At 46.8% G+C, this 13577-nt stretch overlaps 1 protein-coding gene across 3 annotated transcripts in view; it reads right to left on the reverse strand.

Annotated features, from left to right (window-relative positions):
• The window catches only part of PSD2 (pleckstrin and Sec7 domain containing 2), a 68898-nt gene continuing 55321 nt past the window's right edge, over positions 1-13577 (reverse strand). For all 3 annotated transcript variants that reach the window (XM_074916079.1, XM_074916077.1, XM_074916078.1), the window contains 5 exons: positions 12635-12705; positions 5691-5848; positions 4483-4627; positions 3285-3428; positions 1-1727 (listed from right to left, as the gene is read on the reverse strand). In XM_074916079.1, the coding sequence (XP_074772180.1) occupies positions 1521-1727; positions 3285-3428; positions 4483-4627; positions 5691-5848; positions 12635-12705 (725 nt within the window). In that variant the 3' untranslated portion in view covers positions 1-1520. The remainder of the gene's footprint in view (positions 1728-3284; positions 3429-4482; positions 4628-5690; positions 5849-12634; positions 12706-13577) is intronic.

Here is a 13577-nt window from a genome sequence, read left to right on the forward strand (position 1 = left end):
TTTATTGTTATTCTTTTTTACATGATTCTTAGTGCATCAGTTCAAATAAACTATCAAACTGTACAAAGAAACAGAGATAAAAGAAGAGGTGACAAAGTTGGGCAGAGGTTTTTAGTGTCATGAACCATCATGGAAAACAGTAGTCCGTAGGCTCTCGAACATTAAAGGTCCAAATAAATCTTACTTTGTTTAAAAAAAATGCTGCAAAATATAAACAATAAATGACTAATTAGCAGCTACAAGATCCCGCAAAACTGGAACTTGATTACTGTGAATGCACCTAGGGGAAAGAAAAGCAATCTGAGCTAAAGGATGAAACCAAACAGTGAAATAAATAAATAAAGTGCGGGAGTACAGTAGCGGCATTGAAATGTAGAGGAATCACTTCTAGCACAACAGTAAATCATTGGACCACAGACAGCAGAAAGGAACAGAAACACAATTCCCCGCTTAAAAGAGTATAGTATGTGCATTGCAAAATGGAGGAAGTACAACGTTGATGGGCAGGTCGAGGTGCTCCTGCACACAAAGGTTCAGCTGAATACAAAGCACAGCTCCAGTTGTGCCTCGAACCCAAAGTGATGGATGCCATGGATGCTAAATAAGCAGCCACTTGGCCAGTTTGTCTGAACAAGCAGGAACAGGAGAGCAATGTTTCACAGCAAAGCCAGGTGGGATTTCCATTCACGTAATAAAAAAAGGAGGGGGGAAAAAAAAAAAAAGATACATAGGCTACTGCATTTTTTTAAAACAACCTGGTGGGCTGGTCAGACCCTCCACGGTCCCTAGTGTCTTCCCCAGGCAGCTTGCCTTCACTTGCACACTGAGGTTAAAAACCCACATTAAAGTTTCCTTATATATATATTTATTTATATATATTCATATGTATATGTATATATATATATAAAAAGGATAAGGTGACAAGAGGGCACCTCTCCTGCTGTGGACAGATGACATTCCCACATGCCGTGCTGAAGACACCTCTCACTTGGTTAGTGACTAGCTCATGACACCCATCCTATCCCGATGTGTTGAACAGTGCTCCTCTGGGTGGAGGGACGTGCTCCCTGCCACGCTGTGCCCTTGTCTGGGAGTGCTGGTGGTGCCACAGACTGTTGTCTCGGCTGAGTTTCCTGCACTGCCAAGAATTGTGGACATGAACCAGTGGGGACTCCAAGGAGAGAAGGAGGAGGAGAGAGAGGGCTGGTGGAGAAAAGAGCAACTTGGCCCTTGGAGAACCAGCATATCCCTTTGCTGTGCAGGCTGCAGTAGGAGGGAAAGAAAAGCCACTGGTGCCGTTGGGGGTGAAGAAGAGATGGCATGTCTATGATGCTGAAATGCCAGAGCATTGCCAGAGAGTGTCAACTAAAGCTTCTTCAATTTCTTTCACTAGAGCGATCACCGTGTCATACATGTCTACGGTTTTGCTCATGTAATTTCCTAGGTAAAATTGTGCTCATCAATCTAGTCCAGGACCGCAAAGCATCGCCAGTTCATCCTCCCTGTGCACGCATTCCTTGTTAAGTGTTCTGCTCTAAAATGTCCTTTTCTGCCTTACAGCTGATGGACATGTGTCCTTGGCTCAAGGAAGGGCTTGAATGTGTCTTCCGCAAAGCAATATCGTCAGCTTCCACCTTGAAGAAATTGGTTTCAATTCTCTCCAGGTCATCTGTCCCGACTTTTATCTTCATGCACAGCAGGTTGATGTATGTCTCATAGCGGCTCTTCTGCAGGGAAAGAGGGAACAGAGAGCCTGGGAACAGGGACAGGCCACAGCATGCGGGCAAAGCAGAGACAATGCCATCTGCTACTGCAGGAAAACACATCCTAGATGGTCGGGATCCCCTCTAACCATACCCAACCAGTACTGTTTGACCTGAGCACAATGCCTGGTCTGTGCAAAGCCTGCAAAGACTGATCAACCCATCGTTGAAAGGCTTGAGGACAAAGAGGAGGGTTGTGTAAGACTCTCCAGTTGCTCTTATGGGTCTTGTCTGCTACTCTGATTGTATAAGGTGGATACTGGAGGCGAAATCAGACCAACAGATCTGCTTCTTCCTCATTTAGGGGTTCCCCTCAATTGATTCAAATACTTCTGCTTGCCATTGTTTCCATCCAGTGTTACTGCTCAGTTGTGCCCACATTGTTCCTCACAGAGCACAGCATAAAGGGAGGTATCTCCTCTCTGCCTGGCACGTTTAGTCCAAGGCTAGATGGGACCTCTATTTACAGACGTGTAATACTCGTCCTTTCCCCGAATATGTCAGAGGCAGCCTATACTTGTTTCTTTGTCAGCACAGAGAAACAAGCATTTCTAGAGCATATCTCCTAAGACAGATGAGATAAATTATGCTCTGGAAGTGCCAACTTCTCCTTGCAGACTGAAAAGGCAGCCTGGAGAAAATACTCAGATGAAGACTTCTCTGCAGGCATCCAGAACACAATGTCTGGAAAACAGGAGGCAGCAGCAAGCAACTATCTGAAGGGTTGGTATGAAGACATGGGAACCAGCAGCCAGAAACTGTGGCTTTGGAGAGTCAGGCTGGGCATTACACAAAAGGGTGGTGCAGCCCTGGTATGCGGGAGGTGGGACATTTTCATCCTTGGAGATTTCTGAGACTCGGCCACAAAATGACACATTCAGCCTGGGCTAATACAGGGAATAATTCAAGCTCCTACTGGAAGCAGGACTAGAGGCCTCCAGCAGTCTCTCCCCACTGACACCTATGTGGCAGGACTCACATCTTCTGCCCAGCTCTTACTGGAACAAAATATCTAATTTCTCCCACAATTAAATGCTTCTTAGACTTTGCAGAGAGGTTAAACTTAAACCATCAAAAAGGCTGTAATCATCTGGTTTTGGCTTTATTTACAGAAAGGCTTCCAGCAAAACAAGGTTAATTCTCCCAGGGATTCCCTTAGCTTTTTATTAATGTTGCTGAAAAAGAGTGATGCACACCAAGAACTGAACCACTTTCTTACTTGGGACCTGAGGAAACATCAAGTTTTGACACAGTAAAGGAAGATTTTATTTTTCTCATCAGTTTTCCCCTCCTCTGGTTAGAAATTATAGAGGGGAGGAAATGTCTGTTATTTCTTTTTTTAGCTTCAGTGCAAGACAATGAGGCTTGCTGCTGCCCCAAGACACCCATCCAGCTTGAGAGCCCTTGTCCTTCTCTCTCCTTTCATGCTCTCCCAGGCTCACAGCATCCACTCCGGAGTTCTTAGTTCCCCTCAATCAGCCATGGTATCATTTATCACAGAAAAGATGAAAGTTCCTTTACCTCAAATATTAGGTAATGTTCTTTGAGTCTGTATTCCTCAGCCTCTTTTGACTTGAGGCTCTTCTCTACAGGATGTAATTTATGCTCTGCTAATTCGTCTGCAATCTGCTTCATTTTATTTTCATGAGACCTCAGCTGTTCTTCCTGCCGAGAGAAATGTGTCAGGTATTAAAACATAGGAGATCAACACCCAAGTGCAGTGCCTGCCTGTTGATGTGGAATCTACCTCTGCAAGGATGTAAACTTAGCTACTGTCCTCAAGCCAAAGGTGTGCTGTGCATTTGCAAATTCATCTGATAAGGAGCAGCTGAAACACAGGTATTTGAGTAAGATCAAAACTCATCCATCACAAGTGCCAAGAGTGGATTTCTCTGGCACCTGGGCTTCTTTAGCATCATAAACATGAAGTGCTCTGCATCCTTTAACAGCCAGGCAGAACCAGCAGTGTCCCAAGAGCAGCTCATCCCACTCTTTTTTTGAGATAAAAGTATCCTCCCCATCTGGGCTCTGAGAAAAGCAACATCTGGCCACATCTGGTTCAGCAGACAGGAGTTGCATCTCTGCCCTGACACTTCAGGCTGTCCTCCCTTTTGCTGGGGGACAGTGGCAGTGTGTCCTTTGGAGGTGCTAAGGCATGTTGGGCTTTCCCTGGACAGTGCAAACAAAAGCTACTCTTTGGATGGCAGCTGCGTATTGCTCTTGGTTAACTGAGCCTTAGGCAGCCATGGTCTGGTGCACCATGCCCCTTACTTCCAGAAAACCTTCCCCACCGAGTGGGACTTAAACTCCCCCTTCATCTGTGGCTTTTCAGCTTGAGAAACAACAGGGTGCCACCTCTGAGTGCCATGTTATAAAATAAACCAGGGCTGTAGCCAACTGTTGGGCTCACTAGCACCAGAAAAGTGCTGGGATGTGATGACAAAAAAGCAATCAACAAGACAGAATCAACAGCCGCACAGACAGGTGTGTGTGCACAGGGTTGCTTTACAGCCACTGCAAAGGAAGCATTGCCCAGACAGTGGGATTTGCCATGGTCTGTCCAAGTTGCCCACTCCACTCCCCTGCTCCCACCCTGAGCACCTGAATGTCTCTATCAGGCAGGAGCTGGGGGAGCTACAGATGGGCTGAGCCTGAGCTGTGTGCTGAAGGGCTGGCTGAGTGCTGGGCACCCTGTATCGCTCCTTCTCTCACACAGTACCTGGCACAGCTTGGTCATGGACGAAGGCAGAAGTGGGCGGCAGAACTTCTTCATGGAGCAGATTGCAGCTGGGAATGCCGGGGCAGAGAAAATCGCAGCAACGAGGTTGATTCGCAGGATCCAGGAGAGCATTTCTTCCTTACTTCTGTTACAGAAGAGGGAGAAGAGAGGGGGTGTCTGTAAACGCTCCTGACCCAGGACGAGCCAGCTCAGAACAGTCCTGGAGCCACCCACTCTCAGGAGGGCCATCGGTGGCCTTGCTTTGAAGCCATTTCTGTGCCACCCTGGATTGTGAACACAGGAAAACACTGGCTAAGTGTCTCCTCTACAGTGCCCTAATGATTTCAGGGCTGTTGTCTGCCTCTTGAAGCCCTGGCAATCCTGCCTTCCTCATCAGCTCTGACTGCATTCCCCGCAGAGCTGGGGAGAGGCGGCGTGGTGGCAAGGGCCAAGGATAGCCTGCTCTTCGGAGAGTGGGAGCCACACAACAGAGGTCCCAGTAGCAGGATGGACCCCTCATTTCTGTCATTCATGGGACACTGCCCAGGGTCCCTCATCAGATCTATTCACACACTGCTCCCCCCAGCCTTCAACTGTGTTTTCACTGCACAAATTCAGATGTCAAGCTTTAGCTTGACATTAGTACCCCAGCACAATTTACAGACAAAGTCACCTATCTCAGCAGGAGACAAGAAAAATATCAGACCAACGACAATCACACTTGGCAATTATTAGCAGGGTAACTTTCATCTGCAATGGACTAAGGAAGAAAGAAGATATAGCCTGTCTGGGGAAACTTCTTTAATGAGCTTTAGACAGTTTCCCCACCAAAAGCTAACAAGAGGAACCATCAGCTCCTTAGTTCAATGCACCATGAAGATTTTCTCTCTTCCACAGACTGACAAGAGAAGTCAGTAAGGACAGCCCTTTACTCAGCCCTTTACCTCCCAGCCCATCCTGCTCAGTCCACCTTGGTGACAGATGAGAAAGGACCTCCAGGACTGACACCCAGGTACCAAGAGTGACGGGTAGAAACTCTTACTCCATGACCAAGTCCTTTGCACAGACCTACAGACCTGCTCAGCACCTTCCTCCCCCACAGTTTGTCCCCTTAACGCATGTGTTGATCTAGCCAGGTGGGAGGAAGTCTGGCAGTGGCTGGTGGTCAGGCTGCTGGTCTAGGCTCTGCAGGAAGAGTGGGTACTTACGGGGCCTGGAAGAGGAAGACTCTCCAGTCAGCTGTCTTCAGCTTGAGCACGTTGGACTTCTTGCTGTAGTCAGAGGCTTTTGTGGCTAAGGCATGATGCACACGGATGGCATTTTTCAGATCTACTTCAGAGAGGTCTCTGTCAGGTTTATATTCATCCTGTGAAGAGGAAAGTTAATTGGATAACGACAACACTAACATTTGCAGGCTACTTTAATGAACATGCTTTTCCCTCTGTGCTATAATCACGAAGTACTGAGACCAAGAAAAGCTCTGCTTTGTACAGTAAATGCTAGGAGCTGATAATGATAATAATTAACATCTGGCAACTTCTTCCATCATTAAGTTCACTGGGTAGATGTGAAGGAGATGAAAGTTTTAAATGTAATTATCAATAGTTATCTCTAACACACCACATGCCTGAGGCTTTGGGGGAAGGCATAAAACAGGGCCAGGTTTCTGCAGATCTTCACCCACAGAGCAGAGCTTAAGCTGGAATGCAACTCCCAGTCATTGGCAGCATCTGCCCTGGTGCTGCAGCTTTGTGTGGCGGAGGATCTGGGCTCAGGTTCTGCACCGTCTCAGGCAGCCCTGGAACAGCAGAATTCCTGCAGCCAGCACATGTGTGCACATGTTGAGCTTGCTGGGCAGTTGCCAGACTGAGCATGGCCCACCTGAACCATGCTTGGTCTCTTTAGAACACATGTCCCTTTGGCATGGTGTCTCATCTAATTCATTAGGCTGGCACTTGCACGTTGCAGCAGCATTCCCTGTATTTGTGCTTTACTTTCTCGACTGAATGACAATTTCCCACAAGTAGGGAACACAGCAACAACTATATATGTATAGATTTTATAAACAGATAGAAAATACCAAACATGGGGTTCTGAAAAGATGATCTTGGCACAGCAATTTTCAGGAAGAAACGGAGTTCGATCAAACCTGTGTTTACCTTTTGCTTTCCCAGTGACTGAGCTCCCACCCACTTAAATTGTTACCCTCCCTCCCACTCTGCACCCTTGCCAGCTCAACAGCTGCTCCGGTCGGCTGGTGGGATGGAAGGATGGACAGATGGATGCATGCATGCATGGATAGGTGGATGTAAGAAAACCTGGCCGTGGCTAAAACAAACCGCCGCCCCATCAGCCCCTGATCATGTTAGAGGCCATGCCTGGACAGAGTGACCCTGGAAGGGCCTGTCTTGCCCTACTGGTTACAGCGCAAATCTACAGGACTAATTCACTCTTACGTTTTGCTTTCCTCGACTGTCCTTGGCTGTCAGCACAGGGGCAGCTCTGCCCAATGGTGGTGTCCCAGCTCTTCCATAGCTTTCGAGCTAGAGCTTGGTCTGTTCTGCAGATTTGCAAAAAGATGTTTTTTTTCTTGTGTCCTGGAAGTACAAATCCAGCCATTCATGGAAAAGCCCTGCTTTTCCAGTCTCTTAGTTGCTCACCCTGGTCAGTAAGGCTGTTCTCTGGTGTAGGGTCAGAAAGGTCTCCACTCTGTTGCTTTTCAGAGCACCAGGGGGCAGCACTCCCCATCCATGGATGTGGCTCAACCAGACCCTTGCTCCTGACTGCACATAAGCTTCTGAAACCTTTCCCTCCCCCATCTTGTGAAGCAATCACCCCATCCAGGAGAGTAGTTGCCATACAGTGTTCACTGGCATGTGATATTTGACCTTGTGCAAATAAATCCCATGGGGCCCAGGGACCAGAAATGTCTGGCATGGGCTCCTGGCTCACACAACTGCCTTCTTAAGGGTGAACCCCAAAGCAAAGGCCTAGCTTTCCAGCAGAGGAAGGGGTGGGTGCTGCAGGCCCACTGTTCAGGGTGACATTCGACAGACTGTGCTGTGGAGCAGTATAGATGACCTTTCCACAGCGGGGATTTCGGTAGCCAGAGGAATGGGCTGGTAGCCTTTTATCAAACAAAAACAAATGCTTTGCCTTATGAGGACCTAATGTGTTACCCCACTTGGAGAGAAGTAGTTGCTTGAGGAAGACGTTGCTGCTCAGGCCTCATATACTGTAGAGAGACTTCCCATTCTGGATGATTTTCCAATGCTGAAGCTCTTTGGATCTGAATAAATCTGACTGTGATGCCCATGTTCTCTTATTTCAAGATAAGCTTTCTGAAAATACAGTGCAAATAGCTAGGCTTAATGGCATGTGACAAGGAGAAACTGCCACAGCTACAAACCAGTTTGACTAATGCAGATAGATCTTCACCTCAAGTGGTATCATCATGTATTGCTGCTAGTGATTTCAGGCTTACAGGAATCAATGTAGGTGTAAGAAAAGCCAAATCTTTTTCTAACACCGGGCCCAGTAAATCAGTGTAAGGTTGAATCAAGCAGGTTGTCTCTACCTGCTCGTTGCCTCCCTGCTGGTGGAAAACTAGCTGTGTTTGCAGGAGTGGATGCTGCTGGAGGCTCACACCTGCACAGGCTGGCTCTACCAGGATGATCGTCTCAATGCCTGTGCTGTGGTAGTCGTGATGACCTGCATGGTTGCCAGTGCTGGGAGACCTCTGTGTCCTCTTGAACAGGCATCCTCCGCAAACAGCTCCAAGGCTGTATGATGCACACACGGCTGGAGCCATCACAGTGCCCAGCACTTACACCGTAGTGTAGCCTTTCCCTGGAGAATAATCCCATTGCCCTTCAGCAAAACATGTCAGCTCTGCTCCGAAGACTCCAGCAGCTTATCTACATTTTGTCTTATTTCTTTCTGAGCTTTGATGTAAATTTAAGTGTGTGCATACACGGCTGCTGAGGAAGAGATGCATCCAAAAACATACTAGTAACACAGACGGTTTCACTGAAGGAATTCGGGTTCAAATCTCAAATAAACTGATTTATACTAAACCATAAGCAGTATCATATTTGAATGAACTTCAGGTAATGTTTTGTCCACACTATAGGACCACTAACCTTGCTCTCAACTTTTTCATGGTGTTATCCTGCCCCGCCATAAATTTCCTGGCAAAGGGGATAATTTGGTATTTCAAGGCTGTTGAATTTTTGTCTTATGTGTCTTTCACTGTTCACACAGGTACTTGTCACTGGGAAATGGGAAAGGAATGCTGTGCCACACCATTCCAGTTACACTTAGCCCCTAGTCCTTGAATGATGACATGTTTATTTTTCCCTTGCTTCCCCAGGGGAATTGAGGGGTTTTCAAGGTCTGTTTTGGGAGTATCTTCTGCAGGAATTGAGCCTGGGTGTGGGCACTTTGTTTCAGAATTGTTCTAAATTAATTCACTTTCAGCTTTTAATGTTGATGGTGTAGACAGTCTCCCCATGTGCCTCACCTGTCTGCACAAAGGCTCTGCTTAAACATAAACAACCACCCCTTGACTGGACTTAGCTTCTGCCATGGCATTGCTCCATGTGTCTTTGGTTCACTCTTCCGATGCTGGCTCTTCCCTGCTGCCCACCCCTGCAAGCAAGAGGTGGGACATTCACAACTAATACGAACTCCTCAGCTCAAAGCTTGTTTTGTCAAGAAAAGGATCTGTCTCTTGTGCCTGCCTTTGTAGGGCACCTGGGTGGGGTCAGAGGGCCCAGTGCATTGGTCCTGCTGCCTCTCCTCTGGACTCAGCACCATCCCTCAGCAGTGATGGGAATATGGACATGGAGCCACAGAGATTTCTCATGCTCTGGCTTGTGAGTGGGCTTTCCTTTTTCCTTTACTTCAGCTCACATCTAGCAATCTAAACAAACCATTTAACAAGGAAAACTAACCACCGCACCCTTTTTAGTCTGGTCATGAACTTGGTGCTCCAAGTAGCACTATCATGGCAATGGCCTGCCTGCATGGGACAGCATCCATGGCTCAGGGCTGCGCTGGGAACTCCTTCATGGTTGGGGGCTGCAAGGGCAGACCCTGTGGGAAGACCTTCACCCCTTCCAGTACTTCTGTATAAAAGCACCTCATGCTTTATAGCTCTCCATCATTCCTCTCAACACCCCTCTATGTGTGGTGATTAAGGGTTATTATCCCCATTTCACAGAGGTGAAGTAAGTTGCCAAAGGCCACGGAGTGCGTCACTGCCCAGTGCAGTTTAGAGCACAGGAGAGGTGCACCCTGCTCCCAAGCCTGCATTTCATCCTCAAGACTGCTGCTTCCCTTTAGGGGATCAGGCAATTGCTTCAACAGACTATGCTAGAACATGCTAATCCTGCAATTAACACTGGCAAGTCAATGACATGTGACATCTCTACATCAACAGGTTTATGGCTGCTGCCTGAATTGCTTCTGACTGATTCTACCCGTCCATCCACTCACACACTCTTCTGCCTATCTAATGTCCACCTTTCTCTCTATCTTGCCATTCCTCCTTTCTATACATCTATCTCTGCAGGCCCTCCTTTCCTGCCTCCTTCCCTCTCTCTCACTCTTATTTCTTCTCAGCTTGCTCCCTAAAACCAAATTGAGTAGTTTTCTATTAAACTTATGGGAATTTCCTATTAAAGCCTAGATTTTTGGTTTGGTCTGAGCAAAAAAATGGAACACACTAAACCTGTGCTCGGTGGGGTCAGGTAGGTACTTTCTCCTCTGTCTTCACATCAGAAAATCTTTTCCTAGTGATTTGTACTCAAGCCAGGTTATACCTTATGTTTATCTGCAAGCATCTTCTGCTAAGGCTGGCACATCATTTTCTTCCTGTATTGTGCAATGGTCTTGTTCTTCAAACCACCCTACAGGCAAGAAATTGCACTAAGAATTGACAGGGCAGATGGATGTTTATCCACTCTGTTTTGGTGCTGGGAATGTCTGGAATTGGCAGGGCAGGAACTTTGTCTTCACAGTGTCATCCTCATGTCCTGTCCCTGCAAGCCTGATAGACACTCTCTACAGCCAAGCCCAGCTCAAGGAACCCTCTGAAGAGGACCATATACAGACTGGCAGCAGCTCATGACTAAAAACCACCTCTTTGCCCAAATGTTCCTCAGGTTAATTTTTGCTGTTGTTCCAAATGTTAATTTCTTGGGGCACCCTTGGTAATTCCAGTCCCTCCTGATAATTACACATCAGTCATGGCTGTTATTTACCAGACACTTTCATAACCTAGCCAAATCTTAGGTGTTTTGCTTCTTCAATCCTTGTACATAAAGGAAGTCCTCAGTCTCTTAACCACTTGTTCCTGAAGGTAATCTAGATAAGAATATTGGTCTTCCAACTGCCACGTCAATTTCATCCTCACCCTCTTTTTAAATTCTAAACACCTAGTACTAACACAAAGAACAATGCTAATAAAATAGTCTGAAGGTTACTGCTGCTAGCCTTGTATAGCAAAGAAAACCCAGTGCCTCTGCCCCATCAGCAGCAATGACACTCATTGTTGACTGCTCAGCTCCTTCTAGTGCTGTCCAAGCAGCCAAGAAAATCTTCAGTAAACTCGATTTTGGTCCAGAATAAGAAGAAAATTCTGTCTTGAAAATGTATTTCATTCCAAATATGTACCCCCTCTACAGACTCATCCCAAGATACATGCCCTAGAAGCCCTTGGAGAAAAATGAATTTAGATCCAAATGGTTCCTGTGATTTTGATGAAATTGCTTGTTTTTTTCCATAGAAAAACTGTCATCAAATTAAATGTTGATGGTAGCTCTGTACAAGGTAAATCCTCATGCATCATCCATGGTCAGCATGCAGACCACTTCGCTGGACTCCGTGTGGAGACTTGTAACGAGTCAAGAGACTGAGATATAAAAAGAGCACCATGGACTTAGAGGGCTGTAGAAGATCTGGCTCTCCTGTAAGCTGTAGCTTCCCTCAGCTGCAGGAGAGAGTGGCAAGGCTGTAAAAATACCACTTGGCTAAGAGCAACCCATAGCGTAAATTACGATCGGCTGCTGCCAGATTCTGTTGGCTTTGTGATATGTGCCACAGAATCTTGCAAAACATGAGAATCATTAGGGTGTGCTACGAGCTCTGAGTCACAATTCTGTGCTGCCCTGAGGATCTTTCTACCTTTCTTATATAATCCAATGTTTGTTTATTCTCATTGCTTTGGAGATAATGCTGCAATACATAGGAAGATCTACCCACAGGGAGTGCTGTTCCAGCAAGGTGAGTTCAAGGGGTTACTGCACAACATGCGCTACTACGACAGTTCAGACCTGGTTCAGTGGGTTATGCTTGCATGATGAACAAACATTTGGCATCCCTGGCTGGCTCACACTGACATTCAAGTGAACCCCTATCTAGGCTCCTTGGATCTTCCCACAGAAGAGATTATCCATGGAAATCCTCCCAGCATCCAAGTGTCTTGAAAGGCAGAGTGCTGAATGCAGGGAAGCTCTTCCATGGTGACTTTGCCTCCCATAAGGACCTGGGATTTATATTTGTGAAGAGTAGAGGTGGCCACAGAACAGAGATGAAGAGAGTCAGAAAGTGTCACTTGGCAGCCCATGAAGGACCCAGCTCAGCTAGGTCCTGAAGAAGATAAACTTTAAGCACGGTCCATACCAGACTCAGTGAAGCTGCGCATAATCACATCTCTGCCAGCAAATAAAACAATAGGCAGGATACGAGTGGTCTGATGCTTCACCTTTTGAGCTTCCTATTGCATGTCTCACCAACACCCTATTTCACCCATTCCATATCATCTGTTCATTCATCCTCCTCAACACCTCTCACTCACTTGTTGGGACACTTCTGCAGAAACCTTGCCTCCATGTTCCCTCTTTCATACTTCTTCCTGCATGCCCCTCTTTTGAGGCTGTGAATAGTGCCCTTAGCATGAGCACCACCACCAAAGATGATGGCATCTTCCAGTTCTGTATACTGCTCTCTGGAGGAGCTCTATAAATGTCCATGGATGCACTAGGACATGGATTCACCTCTACCTGCATCTGTGGTTCTCCTGCTTAGGACCGTGTGACTGTTTTGGAGACAGCATGAAACAGCAAATGGGATAGTCCACCACAGTTACCTTTTGTAAATAAAGCACGGTCCCTTTAAGCACAGCATAAAATTTCTTCCAACCTCTTCTTCCTCTGGGAGCTAAAAAAGGAAAAACATTTAATTATACATGCCTGCTTCTGCCAGTGCTGCTTGACCTTCACATTTCTGGCAAAATCAACCCTTCTGCTGACCCACCACAGGCATGCACTGATGCCCAGACCTCATACACCTCCAAGCTATTGCTTGTAAGTGGCTTGTCTGCAGAGACATGTGTTTGAGAGACATGGGCTGGGAGATGTAGCCTCCCAGCAGGAACACAAGCAGGTCAAAACCAGAGACGAGCTGCTATAGGGGTACCAGTGGACACATGCAGGAATTCTCTGCTCCTCCAAACCCAGGTTCATGTTCCTTGGACTAAATGCTTGAGGAGTAGAGGCATTCCTTGAGCTCCTCTGCTTCAGATGAGTTAGGCAGATATACCCTGGATAAAGCAGCTTCTGTTCCATTGAGGAGGGAGCATTACCACCAGCCATCTTGATGGACTTGGGGACAGAGAGCTTGCTGGAAGCTGAAGAGGGGTGGGCGGTGAGGGGAGCCATCTACATCACCACAAAACAGCTGATCCTCCAGGCATAGGCTATTAAGAAAGTGCTGGAAGCAAGGGAGGCCTTTGGTGGTAAACTCTACTCAAGACTTTTAACTGGCTGCAGTGACTGGGCCAATCATATCAATTAACAAAAGGGGTTATCCAAAGTTTCATCAACCTCTGCTCATTAACAGTTCCCAAATATATTCTCCATTACCTTTCTTGTAATCCCATATCCCTGACAGCAGAGCTATGAGGCATCCTGTTGCCCAGCCAGCACATGGCAGCTGTTTCCAGCACATGGCAGAATATGGACAGGAACAAAACTTCGAAGACCAAATTGTCCCCAAGGTCAGGACTGGGGTCAACAACTGCTGTGGAACCA

Source organism: Athene noctua, chromosome 12, assembly GCF_965140245.1.
Source record: "Athene noctua chromosome 12, bAthNoc1.hap1.1, whole genome shotgun sequence".
NCBI classification, from domain to species: Eukaryota; Metazoa; Chordata; class Aves; order Strigiformes; family Strigidae; genus Athene; species Athene noctua.